We start from the raw sequence: 16,807 nt of genomic DNA, 5'->3' as shown, positions 1-16,807 counted from the left end.
AACAGAGAAACATTATCCTCAATGGGAGAGTAGAATGGCTGTCAGGGCACATAGACACAACCACTTAGAGAAAGGGAGCCCAGAGCATTCTGGAGACTTGCTGAAGGTTACACAGCTAGTTAGGAGTAGAGTAGGAATTAGAGCCTGGGTACTTGACTCTCAGTCCAGTGCTCTTTCTTCCTGCCATTCTCTCTCATGGAGACCCTGATTAAAATCGTGTCTGCCTTCAGTGAGCTCTTGGAGGCGTAGCATGAGACCAGGTGATAGAACTTCAGAATTTCAATACCTATGGGACAATTGCACCCCCTGGAAAACATTGAAACTCTGGATTCTGTTCAATTTAACATTCCTCTAACTGATGGGGAGATATGTATAGTTTTATGGCTGGCTTCTTTGCTCTGTGCTCCCTTAACTTATTCCTTCCATTTTAAATATTTGAATTCCTTCAATAAATGTTTCAGCATAGTTGGGGATATCCAGCATAGTCATAGTATCTGAGATGAGTATGTTCATTTCTCAACTTCTCAGAAGAATGAGAAAACCTATAAAAAGATTATGAAATCAGCTACAAAATGGATAAACTCAAATTGCAGTTCTATTTACTTGTTACAAGTGTAAAGAAATCAAAATTGTTATTAGGATAGAAAAGAAAGGCTATGTGCACTGTAAAGAACTGGGGAGCAATCATCAGCGAGCTAAAAAGAAGAGAAAACTCTTGCCCTGGTGTGAGGAGGTATTTCAGAACCATGGACAAGGCCAGATCTGTCTCTTCTGGGCATCACCCCCAAATACTCTACTGGTACCATGCCGGTGGAATACAGATAACACTCTAAGTAAAACATCCCCCCAAATAACATCCTGCAACTTTGTCTCTGCCTCTCTATGGATCTTTTCCAGTGCAAAACAAGTGCAAGAACAACCCATGCGGTCAGGGTGAATGCCTCATTACTGAGAATCCTCCCTACTACCGCTGTGCCTGTAAATACCCTTACACAGGTCCAGACTGCTCCACAGGTAAGTGGTGTAGGTCCCTTTCTATACTAAGATTTCCCTTCCCGAGCTTGTGCCTGAGGTATTTGCATCCGACTATGCAGAAGTCCAAATGCAGCTGATGTTTCCATGGAACTCAAGATGGCCCTTTTAACTAGGACCTTTTAAGATTCAACATCCCTGGAGAGCCCAGTGGGAACAGAATGATCTGCATCCCTTCCAGTCCAAAAAGAGTCATCCTGAAACTCACTTCCTTCAGGAGGTGGGTCTGATCTATTTCTGAAATAGACCATATAGGGGAATTAATATGTATTGAAACACAGCTATGAACCAGGCACTTTCTCTAAAGATTTACAGTCTCTCACACATTCTCCAAACAACTCTTACAGGAAAAGCTTTACAGATGGAGAAAATGAAATTCAGAGATAAAAATAACCCATTCAATGTCAAGGGCAAGGGGAGGCCCTGGTTTCTCAGCCTAGTTTAGACTGATCCCCAAATTCCTGCTCAGTTCATATTTCTCATTAGTCCTTACTGAGTGATCCATCTACCCTTTTGGCATAGCCCACGCCTATGTTGCCTCATCCTTGTTTTCTTATGTTCCTAAGGCTTATGTGTTTATTTGCTAGTGTCAGTGGGTCTGTCTTTGACGTTTGGTGACCCATCTGGATGAACCCCTGAGGAAGATTACCAAAGTCTCCCTCCTCATCATCTCAGATACACCTGGAACGCTTTCTGAAGAGTCTTCCCGGCCCCACTTCCTATGTTCACAGCGGTTCCTGTATGCCGGCCAAACCCCTGCCAACATGGTGGTACCTGCTCCCGACATAAGCGGAGATCCAAGTTTATCTGCACCTGTCCTGGCCAGTTCAAAGGGAGATTCTGCGAAATAGGTATGGGTCTATGCCGCCACTTTATCAGAAACTCAGAGCTGCAAGTGGGGCCTCTGGAATTCTTTTCTGTCTGGGTTTTCTTGTCAGAATGTGTTTCAAGTCAAGTTTCCCAAACTTTGTTAGTGCCTCAGCCTTCCAAACTTAGGGCACAGGTATACCTGGTTCCAAGGGCAAATTAAATGCATTGGGCTACTTTGGGCCTCAATCCAGCCTCCAGCAGTTCTTGTGAACCAAACTTAAAGAGCTACAACCCCTTTCCCCATATGTCATATTTTAAAGCTGGGTTGAAAATAGAGCATTCAAGCTGCCTTCTTTCTGGGATTTGTGGTGAAATCTCAGGGTGGTAAAAATTTAAACCCAATCCTACCACCACTTGATATGCCCACCAAGACCTTTTCAGGAGCAACATGCCAGTTGCTATCAGTTCTCACATCCCTGACTACTCTCTCCGAGGTTCTGATGACTGCTATGTTGGTGATGGCTACTCTTACCGAGGCAAAGTGAGTAAGACAGTCAACCAGCACTCATGCCTTCACTGGAACTCCCACCTCCTCTTGCAGGAGAATTACAACATGTTTATGGAGGATGCTGAGGCCCATGGGATTGGGGAGCACAACTTCTGCAGGTAAAATTACCTTTTTCTCTATGCTCATTCCTGGCTGTTTGTCAGAATAAGAGTTTGTTCCTTTCTCCTGTTCAGGTTTTTCAGGGTCAGCTCAGAAATTTTGGAATCGATCATCAAAATAATCAGCCTTACTCCTATGAAGATTGCCCGCTCAATAGGCTAGGTTATGTTGCTATAGCAAACAACCCCCAATTCTCTATGGCTTAAACACACCAAAGATTATTTTTCACTACTGCTACATGCAACATGTGAGTTAGTGCAGGGATGCTGCTTCACAGATACTCAAAGACACAGGGAGGAAGGAGAAGCTCAACAATAGAGCCTGATCCATGCACGTTTCATTGGCCAGATGTCCTCAAATGGCCCACAAAACTCCAAGGGGAAAGCATACAGGAGAAATAGGGAACACCCGAACATCTTGTCATAAGGGTGTTCAGATCTCCCCAGTAATACTAATGCCTTTGCTCTCCCTGGTGATGGCTCTGATTAACACCTTCCCCTTTTGCTGCCTTTGGCTTCCTCCACTACCTTCTGCTAATCAAGGTCAAGGACGTAAATTATTTCTATATAAGAAGCAGAGATTTTGTGCAAGGCTTTAAACTTGTTCCAGCAAACAAGAGAATTTCCCTTGCACAAGAAGCAAGTTACCTTCCACTCTCACTCCCCTTGAGCTGTCCCCTTCATGGAGACTTCTTCAGTGTGGTCTCCCTGTCAGTCTTTCTCAGAGGATTCCCATGCATGGCATTTGAGGATTCTGTCAGAGGAAGTTACTCACTGCGTTTCTGTGGGTATTTCTCTTTCCTGAAAAAGCATGCTGTTCAGCAGGGATCTCATGTCTTCCTATGATTTGACATGCTCCATGGATTTGGCACAAAGCGTGTGAACTACTTCCTGACCGTTGCAATTCTCCTTTAGAAGTTTAGGCTTTGCTGAAAAACTGTAACCACCCTTATATCCCAGGGTTGCTAACCTGTTGGACGATTCAAATGGAATGTGTTTCCCAGGAAGAACGCAAGAGCCTGGAACTAGAAGGTCCTTTAATCAGACCCAGTGAGCTCACCAAGTCTTGGCCTTGGTTTTCTTTGTTTGCCTGTTTAGAAATCCAGATGGAGACAAAAAGCCCTGGTGTTTCATTAAAGTGAACAAAGCAAAGGTGAAATGGGAGTACTGCCATGTCTCTGCCTGCTCAGCCCAAGGTAAGACTGTGGCTGTCCAGTGCCCCAGGTGGAAGGGAGGTTACAGATCCACAGACACTCCATCCTTGCCGCCCCCGTTTTCCTTCCCCACCTGCTTCACCAGTTCCCACCCCAGTAGCAATCTGACTGCCCAGTTCCTCTGCTCCCCTTCCAGGATGCCAAGCAGGCCACGGGGTCTAACTATAAATTCATGTTTTCTGACTCCAGGTCAGTGCACTCAGCAAATATTTATTGAGCACTTACAGTGTATCAGGTACTATGCCAGGCCCTGGATATACAGTGATGAACCAACATTGGCTGGGGGCCCCTAGACACGTGATAAAATATAGTCTGCATTCCAGCCTCAGTCTTTCTGCCTGGCTACCCTGTCCCACCTCTTTCCCCATACCCTGGCCAATGGGATTACCTCCCTGAACAGTTTCACTTCTGTGAGTTTGCACCTGTCTTTCCCTTTGTCTATAACACTGTGTATTAGTTTCCCAGCTGCTAAAACAAATACAATTCCATTGGGTTAGCTTAACAACAGGAATGCATGGGCTCACAGTTTCAGAGGCTTAGAAGGTTTGCTTCCTCCTAGGGTCACTATCTTCAGGTTGGTGGGCAATCTTTGGGGTTCCCTGACTTCTTGGGCACATGGCAATGCACATGGCAGCATCTCTTCCAGGTTTCATTAACTTCCAACCTCTTGCTTCTCTTTCTGTGTCTCATTTCCTTTGCTTATGAAGGCTTCCACCATATTGATTAAAGTTCATCCCCATTCAGTGTGGGCACACCTTATCTAGTAACATCTTCAAAGGCCCTATTCAAAAATGGGCTCACACCCACAGGACCAGGTGTTGGGACCTAAATATGCCTTTTGTGGGGGAAATGATTCAATCCCCAAAATACTCTACTCCATATCCTCTCCTGTCCATATATAACCATTCTTTGAGGCCCAAATCAAATACCCCCTCCTCTAGGAAGTCCTCCTTGATCTCCCACATGAAGTATTCTCTGTCCCTATTACAAATCCCAGAGGAAGGAGTATCACCCATACAGCAGGTGCCACATTCTTCTCTGTATCTCAGTTATCAAAGCAAATATCTTACCTCCCCTATGCCATTTCATCTGAATACTCTCCCTTCTATACTTACAAGACACCCAAAATATATGTGTGGTTCAATAAATGTCTAAGTACATACCCAGTGATGGACTTTTCTGTTTACAAATACATCAATGTATATGTATACATCAATCCTAGGAGTAACACACTTTGAAATAAGAAGGAAAAAGCAACGTCATCATCACTAACTCTTTGGACTTGCTTCTATTAATTAATCCCTTCCACAATACGAATTTTGCAGCCATCTGCACACCCACCCTGTGTCACCAGTGCAGTAGCTTAGCTCTGGATACTTGCAGAGCTGCTAGACTCAGAGTCACACCTTGGCCTTGGTCTTTCCAAAGGTAAGTAGCTGTGGTTTGTCTTGATTGTGTCCCACAGACACTGCCGGCCCAGAGGAAAGCCCCACAGAGCCCCTGACCCAGCTTCCAGGGTTTGACTCCTGCGGGAGGGCCGACACAGCAGAGAGGAAGATCAAGAGGATCTTTGGTGGCTTTAAGAGCACGGCGGGCAAGCACCCGTGGCAGGCATCCCTGCAGACTTCACAGCCACTGACCGTCTCCATGCCCCATGGCCACTTCTGTGGGGGTTCACTGATCCACCCCTGCTGGGTGCTCACTGCTGCCCACTGCACTGAGTAGGTCCCCGCTGGGAGCAGAAGCCAGAGTGACTTGAACGTAGGGGGGTGCTCTCCTCTTCCCATCTGGGCAGCATCTTGGTAGCTCTGGTAGGGTTAATGGTACTGGAGTAACCCAAGGGCCAAAGAGTGGCTCCTTAAAACCAGATGGAAAACAGCTCCCAGGTCTAGCATGCTCACCATGTGCATTGCATGTATTATGACATTTAATCCTCAGAACTACCTACTGGGAGACAAGCAGAGGGTTGGATGGGATTGTTAAATGGTTTAACTGTCTTATCCCCAGTTCCTAGAACAGATCTTGGTACCTAGCAAGTTCTCAGGAAATAATATCTATTGAGTGAAAGAGGTTATGGTTATCCCCTCTTCAAAAATGAGAACCTGAGTCTTGGGAGGGTTTGGCACATTGTCTAAAGTGACACCAAAAGTGTGGGAGAAGTATCTGCTCCTTTCACCTCTTTGGCCCTTCCTTGAACAGAGAAAAATAATGTGATCCACAGAGTCTGATACTAGCACCAATAGCCTCCGGGGTCAGGTGTCTCCCCGCCAAGACTCCTATGTGCCTCAGAGGTACATGAAGAATCACCACCTCCTTGGAGTTCTCTCAATTTATGGTCAGGCCTGGTCCACAAAGCCCAGGTTTTATAGATGACCTTGAAGGTTTTCCACTCCTCCTTACTAAATAATTTCTCTTGGGATTGTAGAAGATGTTCCCTAGAAGAGGTCAAACATGCAATCATTAGCACCTACTTATAAGTTTTAGAAGATTTGTTCATGAGGCCAATTGGCTTTTCCCTAGCAAGGCCTAGGGAGAATGGGAGGGTTTCTGGGAAAAGTGGGATAAAAATTGAAACTTACATTTGGAGACTGATTCCCTTAATAAAGCAGTTCCCCCACTTTATCTTATTTGGGCCATACAGCAGAGTACTGTAAGCAAAGGTGATGATTGCAGATGAAGATGCTGAGGATGTGGAAGGTCCAGTGGTTTGCCAAAGGCCACACAGCTACCAGGAGTGGCACCCAGGCTTGGCTTCAGTCTTGGAAACCCCAGGTTTATTTCCTGACTCTCTTTTTTTCCCTTGCAGAATAAAAGCCAAACATCTAAAAGTAGTTCTAGGAGACCAGGACCTGAAGAAGACAGAATTCCATGAGCAGAGCTTCGGGGTGGAGAAGATATTCAAGTACAGCCACTATAATGAAAGAGGCGAGATTCCCCACAATGACATCGGCAAGTCTCTTGTAGTGTGGCTCTCCCACGGTCTTGTCCTGGGTTGGTCTTTCTCCTAACGGAAACGCTGAGGTTTGCTTCTAAGACATGGTCTTGAGTCCCTTATAGACCCTGTGAGGCAGAGAACTTATTCCAGAACTTTTGAGTTCTTAAAGTGTTTACTAACACCGTGGATAAATATGCACAGATTCGTAAATCAGGAGGAAGAGATGCTAAGAAGATTGTATTATGAAAAGAGCTCAGCCTTGAATCCCAGCTGTGCCACTTACCAATCAGGTTCACTTTCCCAAGCCTCAGTTCCCTTTTGTATAAAATGGGGATGCTGATTATAAATCTTAGTTTCCTATGTGCTAAATGACACGATGTGACCCATCTGAGCTACTTGCTGCTTATTAGCTCTGTAAACTATTTCCCCATTCACCTCATTCTCTCTCTTGCTTGTGAAAATGGATTGGGAATGATCTCAAACTCAATTATTATTTTTTGATATTACTTTCAGCCTGAAGTGTCACTCCTCCCCAGGTGAAAGGTAGAGAAATTACCGAGGGAGGTCTTTCAGGCATTGGGGTGGTGGGATTTTGCTGTAACCACCTTCTAATCCAGTTGAAGTTCATGCCTTGACAAAAGAGGTGACATCAGCCATCCATTTCCTCTCTCTCCATATAGCTTTGCTTAAATTAAAGCCAGTGGATGGTCATTGTGCTCTGGAATCCAAGTATGTGAAGACCGTATGTTTGCCTGATGGTCCTTTTCCCTCTGGGACTGAGTGCCACATCTCTGGCTGGGGCATTACAGAGACAGGTGAGTCTGGTCATACATTCTCCCAAAGGCCATGTGAGCTACATCAACAAGAGATGAAAGGCCACACTCAACCACTATTCTGAACTTGAAATAAGTTTTATAGTCAAAATGTATTATCAAAAGAGTCTGCCTTATCTTTCCACTCTAGTTTACATCTACATCTCACCACCTCCAAGGAGCCTCCCATGAACCTCAAATCTGTCTCTATCCTCTACCCCTAGATATTTTACCTTTATCAAGCACTGATCCTGTATCTATGGAGACCTATCTCCTGACCTATGTTTGGAGAATGAATTGGAAAGAACATAGAGTAGTTTGGAATCAAACAAAGTTGTTGACTTAGTTACCTGGACAACTGAGTTTTTAGCTCACCTATAATCATACTTACCTCCTAGAATTGGGATCATGATCACAGGACATGGCAGAACTCAACAGAGATATTCATTAAATCAGCCCTGGAGGGCAGAGGGCAGATCTCATTCATTTTTGTCTCTCCCACAGGCCATTATATAGAGTTCTACATTTAAGAGACACTCTATAGCATTTTCTTAAATGCTATATATTTAACTATTGATTTGTTTCTAAGATTTGGTCTTACCTGAGAGCAAGATTACTTTTCTCATATTACTGAAACACTGTGTCCCCAAAGAAACTCAGAAGGGTATTTCAAGTCTTTCTCAAATACTCAAAATAGACCCTGATTCTCGCCAAAGTTTGTTCTTAATAATGGAAGGCAAGAATCACTTAAAATAGGTCTCTATTCATGAAGAAGGTGGAATGTAACATACAAATTTGGCAGAGGCTTTGGGGAAAGGAAATTTCTGCCTCATTGGATTCAAAATCCACCAGAAAACCCTTTCGTACCTACCTTCACTATAGTCAATCTAAACCTTTCGACTTCCATTCTGCTCAAAAACAGTCTGGTCAGCACAGAATTTTATGGGACCTCAGATCAGAATGATGTTATCTTTCATGAATAGGCTTCTAAGACTTCCTGCTCAGAGTCAGTGACATGTTTTGACTGATTTCATTATCTTAAGGGAAGGGAATGTCTTTGTTGGGAAGAAGGTGGTAATCTAGATGATGCACTATGGTGCTTTATCCATTAATTCACTGAGGATGCACTATGTGCCAGCCCGCTGCTAGGCAAGGTTAAGACACCATTCCTGCCTTCCAGGATCTCCTGGTCTAGTTGGGGGACAGGACTGGTAAAGGATTCTTCTCCATTGTGATAAGTGCTACAATGCAGTCTGTTCAGGCATGGTGAAGGTAGAAGAAAAAGAGTCTCTAAGCTGCCTGCTCAGATGCTGATGCCCAGCCTTGCAAGATGAGGTTTCTCTGCCCACCTCCTGGGAAAAAAATGTCCTTCCTGGGCTCCGAGTTGGTGGCCTTGTCCTTACCACTGCTGCCTCCTGGTAGGGCAGATGGCACCCTGGCTCCCACAGTGATGACCTCTTTACTCTGCCCCACAGGGGAAGGGTCCCGCCAGCTCCTGGATGCCAAAGTCAAGCTAATTGCTAATTCTGTGTGCAACTCCCACCGACTCTACGACCACATGATCGATGAGAGCATGATTTGTGCAGGGAACCTTCAGAAGCCTGGGCAAGACGCCTGCCAGGTCAGAGACTTCAAACAGCACTCAGAGAAGGAGAGGCCGGCAGGCTATTACCTGGGACACAGAGGCCCCGTAGCTCTCCAGGGTGGGAGGCAGGTTCAGATGCCCACCTGCCACAAAGCTAAGGCACTGCCTGGCATATCAGTCCTTTGGCACATCTGCACCCACATCAATCCAAGAGACTCAGCATAATACAACAGCAGCCACTTGGCCTGCATTGTCTAATTTAATTCTCATAACATTCTGGTGAAGAGATTGCCCTCACTGCCATTTTACAGATACTGAGAGAGGTTTCCTTGCCCTATAGCACCTGGGTGGTAAATGGCAGGGCTGGAATTTGAATCTAGGTCTGCTGGACACCAAAGCCTCTGCCACTTTGCTCCACTGTGTCTCAATGTAGAGACGGTGCTTCTGGCCCCAGTGCTGGGCAGCCTGATGAAAATCCCAGTGATCAAGGAACTATTCAAAAGACAAGTGGCGGGAAGGAGAAAGAGGAGAGGCCTAGAGGAGAGGCCTGTGTATGTGCACATGTGTGAGAGAGGGAGGGAAGGCAGAAGAGAGGGAGAGTTCAGCCCGAGCAAGCCAAGGCTCCACTTCCCCCTGCCTTATCTGTGGCCACAGCTGCCTGGCATTCTCCCTCATCCTGGGCTTCGGGGAACCCCAATCTGCCGAGGCCACAGGTGACTCAGCAAAGCTGCTGGGCAGAGAGATGGGAGCGGTTCCATTAACCACTGCTAAGGGGACCTCAGGCCACATAGTTCCTCTCTTGGGGTCACATCACACAGCAAACATTCTTCCCAGACTCCCAAAAACGCTTCAATTTAGAATTTTCTTCCTGTTTCCCTTGTGAACCACCTAACTATTCTGGAAAACCCAGCAAGGAACATTCAAATTCTAACTCCTGGAGGAACCCTCCCCACGTGGGTACCCAACAGTGCTTTGCCCACTTTGAGATGGGAAACCACAGTTCCTCTCTCCAGGGTCTGAGGCTCTCCCCTCTGTCCCTTCTCACAGCCTTAAAAAAGGGGCTGCAAGGGCAGATGGCCTGATGTGCCCCAAGCCCCTCGAAGATGAGTGAGAGAAAAATAGTCCAGTTCCCAGATAACTCAAGGGCTTCCCTTGCAGGCTTTGAAACAGAGGACCAGGGGTTTGAAACCTGGCTCCATCTTTTACTTTTGACCTTAATCCCATCACTGATGTAATTCTCCAATCTCAAGCATCTAATCTATAAAATGGAAATAACATATCCACGAGATCATAGGGTTGCAACGAAGATTCAATGAGATGATTCACGGTAAAAAACCTCTCAGCTGCAGTACTTAAATGGTAGTAAGTGCCCCTTCCCTCTGCACAGCCTCCTCCTCCTCACTCCCCATCATCATCCTGCCACTTTGAATTTCACTGTGAACCAGTCACTGTAGTCACTGTTCAATGTGCTTTACAGACTTTAATCCTCACAAGAACCCTGGGGGGTTTCCTGTTGCCACCTGCAGTTTGTAGTTTATGACCTCAAGGTCACATGGCCAGCGGCAGAGGAGCCTGGTGTGAGCCCAGACACTCTATCCCCTGTGGTGTCTGTGAACGTCCAGGCCATGTCCCGTCTAAGTCACTACCCTCCTTGGCCTGTGGGTGCCCCATAGCTCCAGGGCTCTATCCAAAAGGGGTGGGCCCCCAGCTCGCCTGCCGGAATGGAAAGTCAAGGCCCCTGAGAGCTCTTGACTGAGTCAGGAGGTGGGGGGCGGGGGCTGTCGAGGCCAGGCGCTGGGGCCACGGCCGTGTGGATTCCCCACCAAGCCCTCGTGGGCTCAGGGACGTAGGACATTTGCTTCTCTCCCGTCAGAGCCTCGCACCCTCTGAGGCCTGGGAAGAGCCTGGTCACTGCTTTTCAGAAAATTCCACTGCAGGCCGGCTGGCGATTTCATCCATTGCACCCCGGCAGCCCCACGCGGGGGGTGAGGGTGGGAGTGGGGGTGCTCTCCAAATGAATTCTGGCTCCCAAGGCCAAACTCGTGCCACCTTTTCCTCTAGGGAGACTCTGGCGGCCCTCTGACCTGTGAGAAGGACGGCACCAATTACGTCTATGGGATCGTGAGCTGGGGCCTGGAGTGTGGACAGAAGCCGGGGGTTTATACCCAGGTCACCAAGTTTCTGAGTTGGATCAGAGCCACCATCCAAGGAGAGGCTGGCTTCTAAGGCGGGGCCTGCCAAACCGCAAAGCCCCTCCTCCTTAGCACCCGGACAGGAGAGGCCTCCTGGGCAGCGGCGGGCACCCCTCACGCCTCCAGGAACCGCACAGCGAGAGTGCCCGGAGGCCTCAGCGGAGGCAGTTGCTGCCCAGCCTGGGCCAGCACTTCTACCACACCACGGGCTCTCTCCACCTCTCTGGGTAGCCCAAGGCATGCTGGAGTGAAGCATGTTTTGTTCCCTTCAAGCACTTGCAGCTGCTAAAAAATCATTGTTCAGAGACTGGCTCCACTCAGACATTTGCAGGTGCAGGTCAACAGAACGCTCCGAGACGGGGGAGTCACCTTTACGTCTTTATTTCTCTGCCCAGACACACAAGGAACTCAGCAGAACCAGCCATCTACTGCTAGGTATTAGCGAGAACCAAATGAAGACCTTCTCTCTTCACTTTCAGAGTGTCGCTACTTTAATAAAGGCGGATTGGGGATGGCGGGGTGTGCGTGTTTTGTTTAGCTCGCCCAAACCGAAGCCAAGTAAAGCTCGCTCGGGCGTCCAACTTCCTCTCCAGCTTCTCTTCCAAGAGCCTTGGGTGGACAGTGTTCACTCACAGCAGCAGAGCCTTCCTCCTTTTGACGTGCAGAATCTCGGTGGCATCGGGGTTCACGTCCCCCCTCTGGTTCTCTCCAGTCTCCACAGCCTCTGGCCCCCCCTGCAGAAATCAAACATCCTCCCTGAGTTCAAAGGAAGCATCCTTCCTACTCCCGCAGGACAAACATCTCAGGGACAGTCAACGTGCTCCCCCTTCCTCCTCCCCCCTCCCCAAGATAAAGGCTCCTCAAGGCAGAGCGAGAAAGGAGCAAAGCCAATCTCTCACTGACGTGGCGTCTTTTCTCCGAACAAAGTAGGGTTCAAAACCCAGTCTGTTGTAGCCAGCGAGTCCCTGACCCTTTCTGCAAATGTAACGAGCAAGCAGTCATCACAGCTTTGGCTGCCCCGGCCCAGGATTGATGTCGCCCCGGTCGGTTTGCCTCTGCAGAACTAATGGCTGGGACTTCAGAGAAAACCCTGCGGGGAGTTCGACCGGCGTGTCATCCACCCGGTCATCTCAGACCCAGGAAATTAGGCACCGTGCTTGAGCTGCATTTCACACTTCTTTAGAGCCAGCTGACCTTTGGCCAAAAATAAACTTTGAAAAGAAACAATGAGTGTGCCTTTCCCGGCGGCCTCCCGAGCTGGGCTGGTCGGGTTTGCAGCCAGCGACTCACGTGAGCACCCTGGAGACGCAGGCCCCGCGCGTGGGCCAGTTCTGCAGCCCGCCGAGCCATTTCCACCTTGTAGGAGCCAGGAGGGGTCCAGCCAACACCTCTAGTCAGGTTCAAGTCCGATTTGTACTTGACCTGGGGGAAAGGTGGAAGGCAGGAGGAGTACGTCAGCCGGGTTTGGGGGTGGTTTGGCCACGGAGTGGGTAAGATTTTTTTTAAAGGTAACTGTGAGATGGAGAATGGGCTGTTACCAGTGAAGCCAGGATATGGGGGGCATGTTCATCTAAAGCCCCTGGTGTCGAGCACCCACTGTGCTGTGAGCTGGGCCGGCACGCTGCCGTCTATTGCAGTGTGCATTCAAGTCACAAGAGCTGCACTGGGGCTTGGGGATGTAAAGGAAACTGGCCATGGTGTCAGGAAGCCTGTTTCACGTCTCAACACCTACTTAACCTACTCCATAGCCTTGGGAAAGTCACGGCCCTACTCTGGGCATCAGTTACCTCCCAGGGAAAGGGCCAGGGCTGGGTTAGGTAGATACTAAGAGCCCTTAGAAACAGGAGAACCTGGCAATCCAAAGCTTGGGCTCTCTCATCAAATCAAATAGAGTTCACATTCCAGGTTGGCCACTTATTTGCCATGTGACCTTGAACTCTCTGACCCTCTGTGTCCTCTTCTGCAAAATGGGAAAGGGATGGGGTTGTTGTGAGGGTCACACGGCCCAGTGTGTGTAAAGCATTTGGCTCTGAGCATGACCCATGGTAGGGACGCTTTGGGCACTGAAGTGTTAGGTGTCTTCCACTCTATCTCAGCCTGGCTCCACCTAGGAGGCAACTAAGGTAGGGCATGGGCTAAGGCCATCCTTTAGGAAGAAGCACCCTGGGAGAAGGCCCCCAGGAGGCGGGCGAAGACAACTCACGTCACTCTGCAGCTGGTGGGCCTTGCGTGCGTGCTTCAGGCCCAGCTGCTGGGGATCGCAGGAGGGCCGGGGCAGGGGCTGCCGGTAGTGCACGCCACTGGCCAGCTGCTGGCTCCTCCTGGCTTGCAGGAAGCCGGGCTGGTCCACACGGCTGTGGAACTGGGAGCGACCCTTGGCAAAGTCCTTTTTGTACTCGTTGTCACTCTGGAGTTTGCCAACATTGAGAAAATGCTTCATCCTTGGGTCATCGCTGATGCTGCGGTACCCAATCTGCATGCCCCGTTCCCGCAGGAAGGCCTCTTTGTACCGGAACTGTAGGTCAGAGGAGCAGAGATGGGTCACAAGTCCACCTCCTCTCCTGGACCAGCCCGGCTGTCTGGGCAAGCCCACAGGATTCTCAGTGGGAAGGTCAACAGCAGTTAAGGGCACAGGCTTTGAGTTCAAGCAGACCTGGGATCTGCAACCCAGTTCTACCACCCTCTAGCTGCATGACCTTGGGCCAGTTACTGAGTCTCTCTGAGCCTCAGTTTCTCTGTCTGATAAAATGGGAGAATGAATCTCGATCCCATGGGTATATTGAGAGGATTCAACAGGCCTGGCGCCAGGTTAGGGTCTAACACAGATTTGTGCCCATGGACTTGTAGCTTCTGGTATCATTGCTGTCAGAATATACCAACAGGAAGAGACCCATGTCCACTATTCCTCTGATTCTTTTCCAAATTTCACGGAACTTGCTCCATGCTCCTCAAAGTACCTGTAATGAAGGACCAGTTTTCTTCTGCTTTTTTATTTTTATTTTTTATGTTTCTAGTTTTCTTTCCTTTTTTAAAAACTTCCAACTCCTCAAGGACCAATATGTGGTTCTACTCCAGGTGGCAAGTATGTGGTAGAACTACACAAGTTTGTTCCCTTCCTAACTGGCCTCTACCCCTTTCAGCAATGTGGGTCCACCCATTACATGCTTGGATGTCGCAGCGTCAAATTGCTAAAGTTTCTTAATGCTTGCTCCCAATTTCTGTCCTCATTTCATTGTGGACTGGCAGCAAACAGTTCCCGCGCAGGCATGTATCTAGTGCCTGGTCAGTGACATCTTCTACTTGGATAATAAGAGCTGTCGTGTTCTGAGCACCTGCTATGTGCCAGACTCTCTATACCACTTTGTTTTCATTCCTATGTCAATCCTAGAAGACGCATTAGGTTTCTATTTCATGTGTGTAGAAATTTGAATTCAGAGAGTTTAAGTAGCTTGCCAGGATCACATAGCCTGTCCCTAAGTGACTGAGCTGGGAATTATACTCAATTTCCTTTAGGGCAAAAGCCCCACCTCTTTCTTTCCTGCCACACCAAACTTAAGCTAAAAGAAGTCCCTCGATTGCAAATAACAAACCAAGCACATGTTCATTGTTTTCTCAGTACATGTATCTCAACATTTACCAGTGCTTCTTTAAATACAACCTTCCCCAAGCCTAAATTTCTGGCTATGCTCCTAGAAAATGGGGCCTATTTTTTCTTTTACTTGAACTACATGTTCGATTTTGGTGCAGAGAGAGAGAAAGATAATCTTGACAGAGGTTTGCCTTTCAACAGAACTGGAAAACGACAAAAACCTCTCGGTAAGAAATGTGCCGAGTCTTACGTCACTGGCGATCTCCCTGGAGGCGCGCGCCGTCTGGAACGGGATGGCGTCCAGCCTGAAGTCATAAGCTCCAGCCCGGGTCTGTTCCCAAGCATTTCTGTAGACTTTCTAGATTGGGAAAGGAAAGCAAAGCGTAAGCAGGGAGGGAGTAGCTACACTGTCTTGTAAGCTTTTGGTTCTCAGCAGAAGTTCCTCAACATATGCCCTCTGCCTTGTTGATTCCCAGGGCGGCACAGTCCCTGACTCTGCCCCTTCCGGAGACCCCCTGGCTCCAGGATCCACACAGCCTTCACCTGAGCTTCAAAGAGCGTTAGGCCCTGCATTCACAGCCTGTGCGGCTGGCTCACCTACTATATCCTGTTGGTTTAAGAGAAAACACCCCCCTCCTCCTGCCTGTCTTTGCAATCACTTTTAGCACCACCCCAGGTTGGCAGCTTCTCGATGCCAGAACTCAAAAGTTTAAAAATCCTATTTCTTCTCACCTAATGAAAATCCTGTCCCATGGGTCTCGGCTACCAGGTGTTTGCTGGCTCCACTGACTTCTTGGAAGCCTCCCCTCCCCCTACCCCCACCCCCCAGCCCAGTGTGGTTTTGAGGCCATGCGCCCCACAATCGCTCTGAGGCATGCCGTGTCTCCTGCATGCCCCCGACACCTGCCCTAAAGGAAGAGCCTTCGCCTGAATCAAATTTATTGTCAAAACCCGGCCAAGTATCTGACCCATGTATTTCATATCTTTCTCTTTCATTTTTTCCTTTTCAAGTTGTTCTCACACAACCTCTGGGAGTCTGTAATCATATCCTCTTAGTCCTCAGGTGGACCCAATCACCGATGGAGGCATCAAAATCTTCCGTGCCTTCATGTAGGAAATACTTTTTTTTTTTCAAGATAAGGGAATGCTCCATGAAAGGGATCATCTGGAGATCCCAGTGGAGGGCTGTCCTTTATTCATTTGCCGAGCGAGGAGAGAGCAGGTGCAAGTGGCTAGGCCACGTTACCAGCAGATGACACCGTGACGGCCCTTGGCCCGTGTCCGTCACTCATCATTCCACAAGCTGTGACAGGTCAGGGACCCTTAAGACCCTTATTTTTGTCACCTGGAAATGGAGGGCAAGGCTGGAGCTTTTGTTCTGCGGGGCTGTTGGGGGGATTAGGCAAAGGAGGAGTGGCAGATGAAAGGAAAGCCAAGTGCCTCGCCCGTCCTCGCTCATGAGCCTGGAACGAGAGAGGACCACCAAGTGCCAGAGCTAAGCACAGTGGAACTCATCACTTTCATTTACTGCTGCCGGTCATCACCTTCACCTTCATCATCGTCTCCAACTCCAACATCCAACACTGCAAGCCATGACCCAAATGCCTGCTACGCTCAGGACCCTAGAGATACAGAAACAACCCCCACCGGCTTATCACCTAACTGACAGATCACCAACAAGGGCAAACGGCTAGATTTACTGGGTCAGTGTTGGGTTTAGCCACCAGAACTGGAAGATACACAGAGGGGGAGGCACATCCAGATAATGGCAAAACAACTTTCCCCTTTTAGCAATGAAAGAGGAAGATATGAAATACATGTTTTGGTGGGCCAGCAAATACTAGAGTTGCAAAGAGAGCCAAAACCTTTATCACACCCTGTAAAGGAAGTTTCCTAACAGCAGCCTCCACACCATGGCTAGGCAACGACTCCAGCGTCACCCCACTTGGTCTCCAATACACCCCAGTTTTGG

At 48.4% G+C, this 16,807-nt stretch overlaps 2 protein-coding genes across 13 annotated transcripts in view; one reads left to right on the top strand and one right to left on the bottom strand.

The window, feature by feature from the left end:
• The window catches only part of HABP2 (hyaluronan binding protein 2), a 32,718-nt gene extending 20,960 nt beyond the window's left edge, over positions 1–11,758 (top strand). For all 3 annotated transcript variants that reach the window (XM_004458069.5, XM_012524957.4, XM_058298377.2), the window contains 9 exons: positions 898–1,014; positions 1,764–1,883; positions 2,337–2,508; positions 3,607–3,704; positions 5,188–5,443; positions 6,529–6,671; positions 7,338–7,472; positions 8,945–9,090; positions 11,116–11,758. In XM_004458069.5, the coding sequence (XP_004458126.1) occupies positions 898–1,014; positions 1,764–1,883; positions 2,337–2,508; positions 3,607–3,704; positions 5,188–5,443; positions 6,529–6,671; positions 7,338–7,472; positions 8,945–9,090; positions 11,116–11,280 (1,352 nt within the window). In that variant the 3' untranslated portion in view covers positions 11,281–11,758. The remainder of the gene's footprint in view (positions 1–897; positions 1,015–1,763; positions 1,884–2,336; positions 2,509–3,606; positions 3,705–5,187; positions 5,444–6,528; positions 6,672–7,337; positions 7,473–8,944; positions 9,091–11,115) is intronic.
• NRAP (nebulin related anchoring protein) overlaps positions 11,612–16,807 on the bottom strand; it is a 73,043-nt gene continuing 67,847 nt past the window's right edge. For all 10 annotated transcript variants that reach the window (XM_058298374.1, XM_058298366.2, XM_058298371.2 and 7 more), the window contains 4 exons: positions 15,086–15,193; positions 13,450–13,761; positions 12,537–12,668; positions 11,612–11,980 (listed from right to left, as the gene is read on the bottom strand). In XM_058298374.1, the coding sequence (XP_058154357.1) occupies positions 11,876–11,980; positions 12,537–12,668; positions 13,450–13,761; positions 15,086–15,193 (657 nt within the window). In that variant the 3' untranslated portion in view covers positions 11,612–11,875. The remainder of the gene's footprint in view (positions 11,981–12,536; positions 12,669–13,449; positions 13,762–15,085; positions 15,194–16,807) is intronic.

This window comes from Dasypus novemcinctus, chromosome 6 (genome assembly GCF_030445035.2).
Source record: "Dasypus novemcinctus isolate mDasNov1 chromosome 6, mDasNov1.1.hap2, whole genome shotgun sequence".
NCBI lineage: Eukaryota > Metazoa > Chordata > Mammalia > Cingulata > Dasypodidae > Dasypus > Dasypus novemcinctus.
The sequence above is the reverse complement of the archived record's forward strand: the minus strand, read 5'-3'. Positions and strand labels throughout refer to the sequence as shown.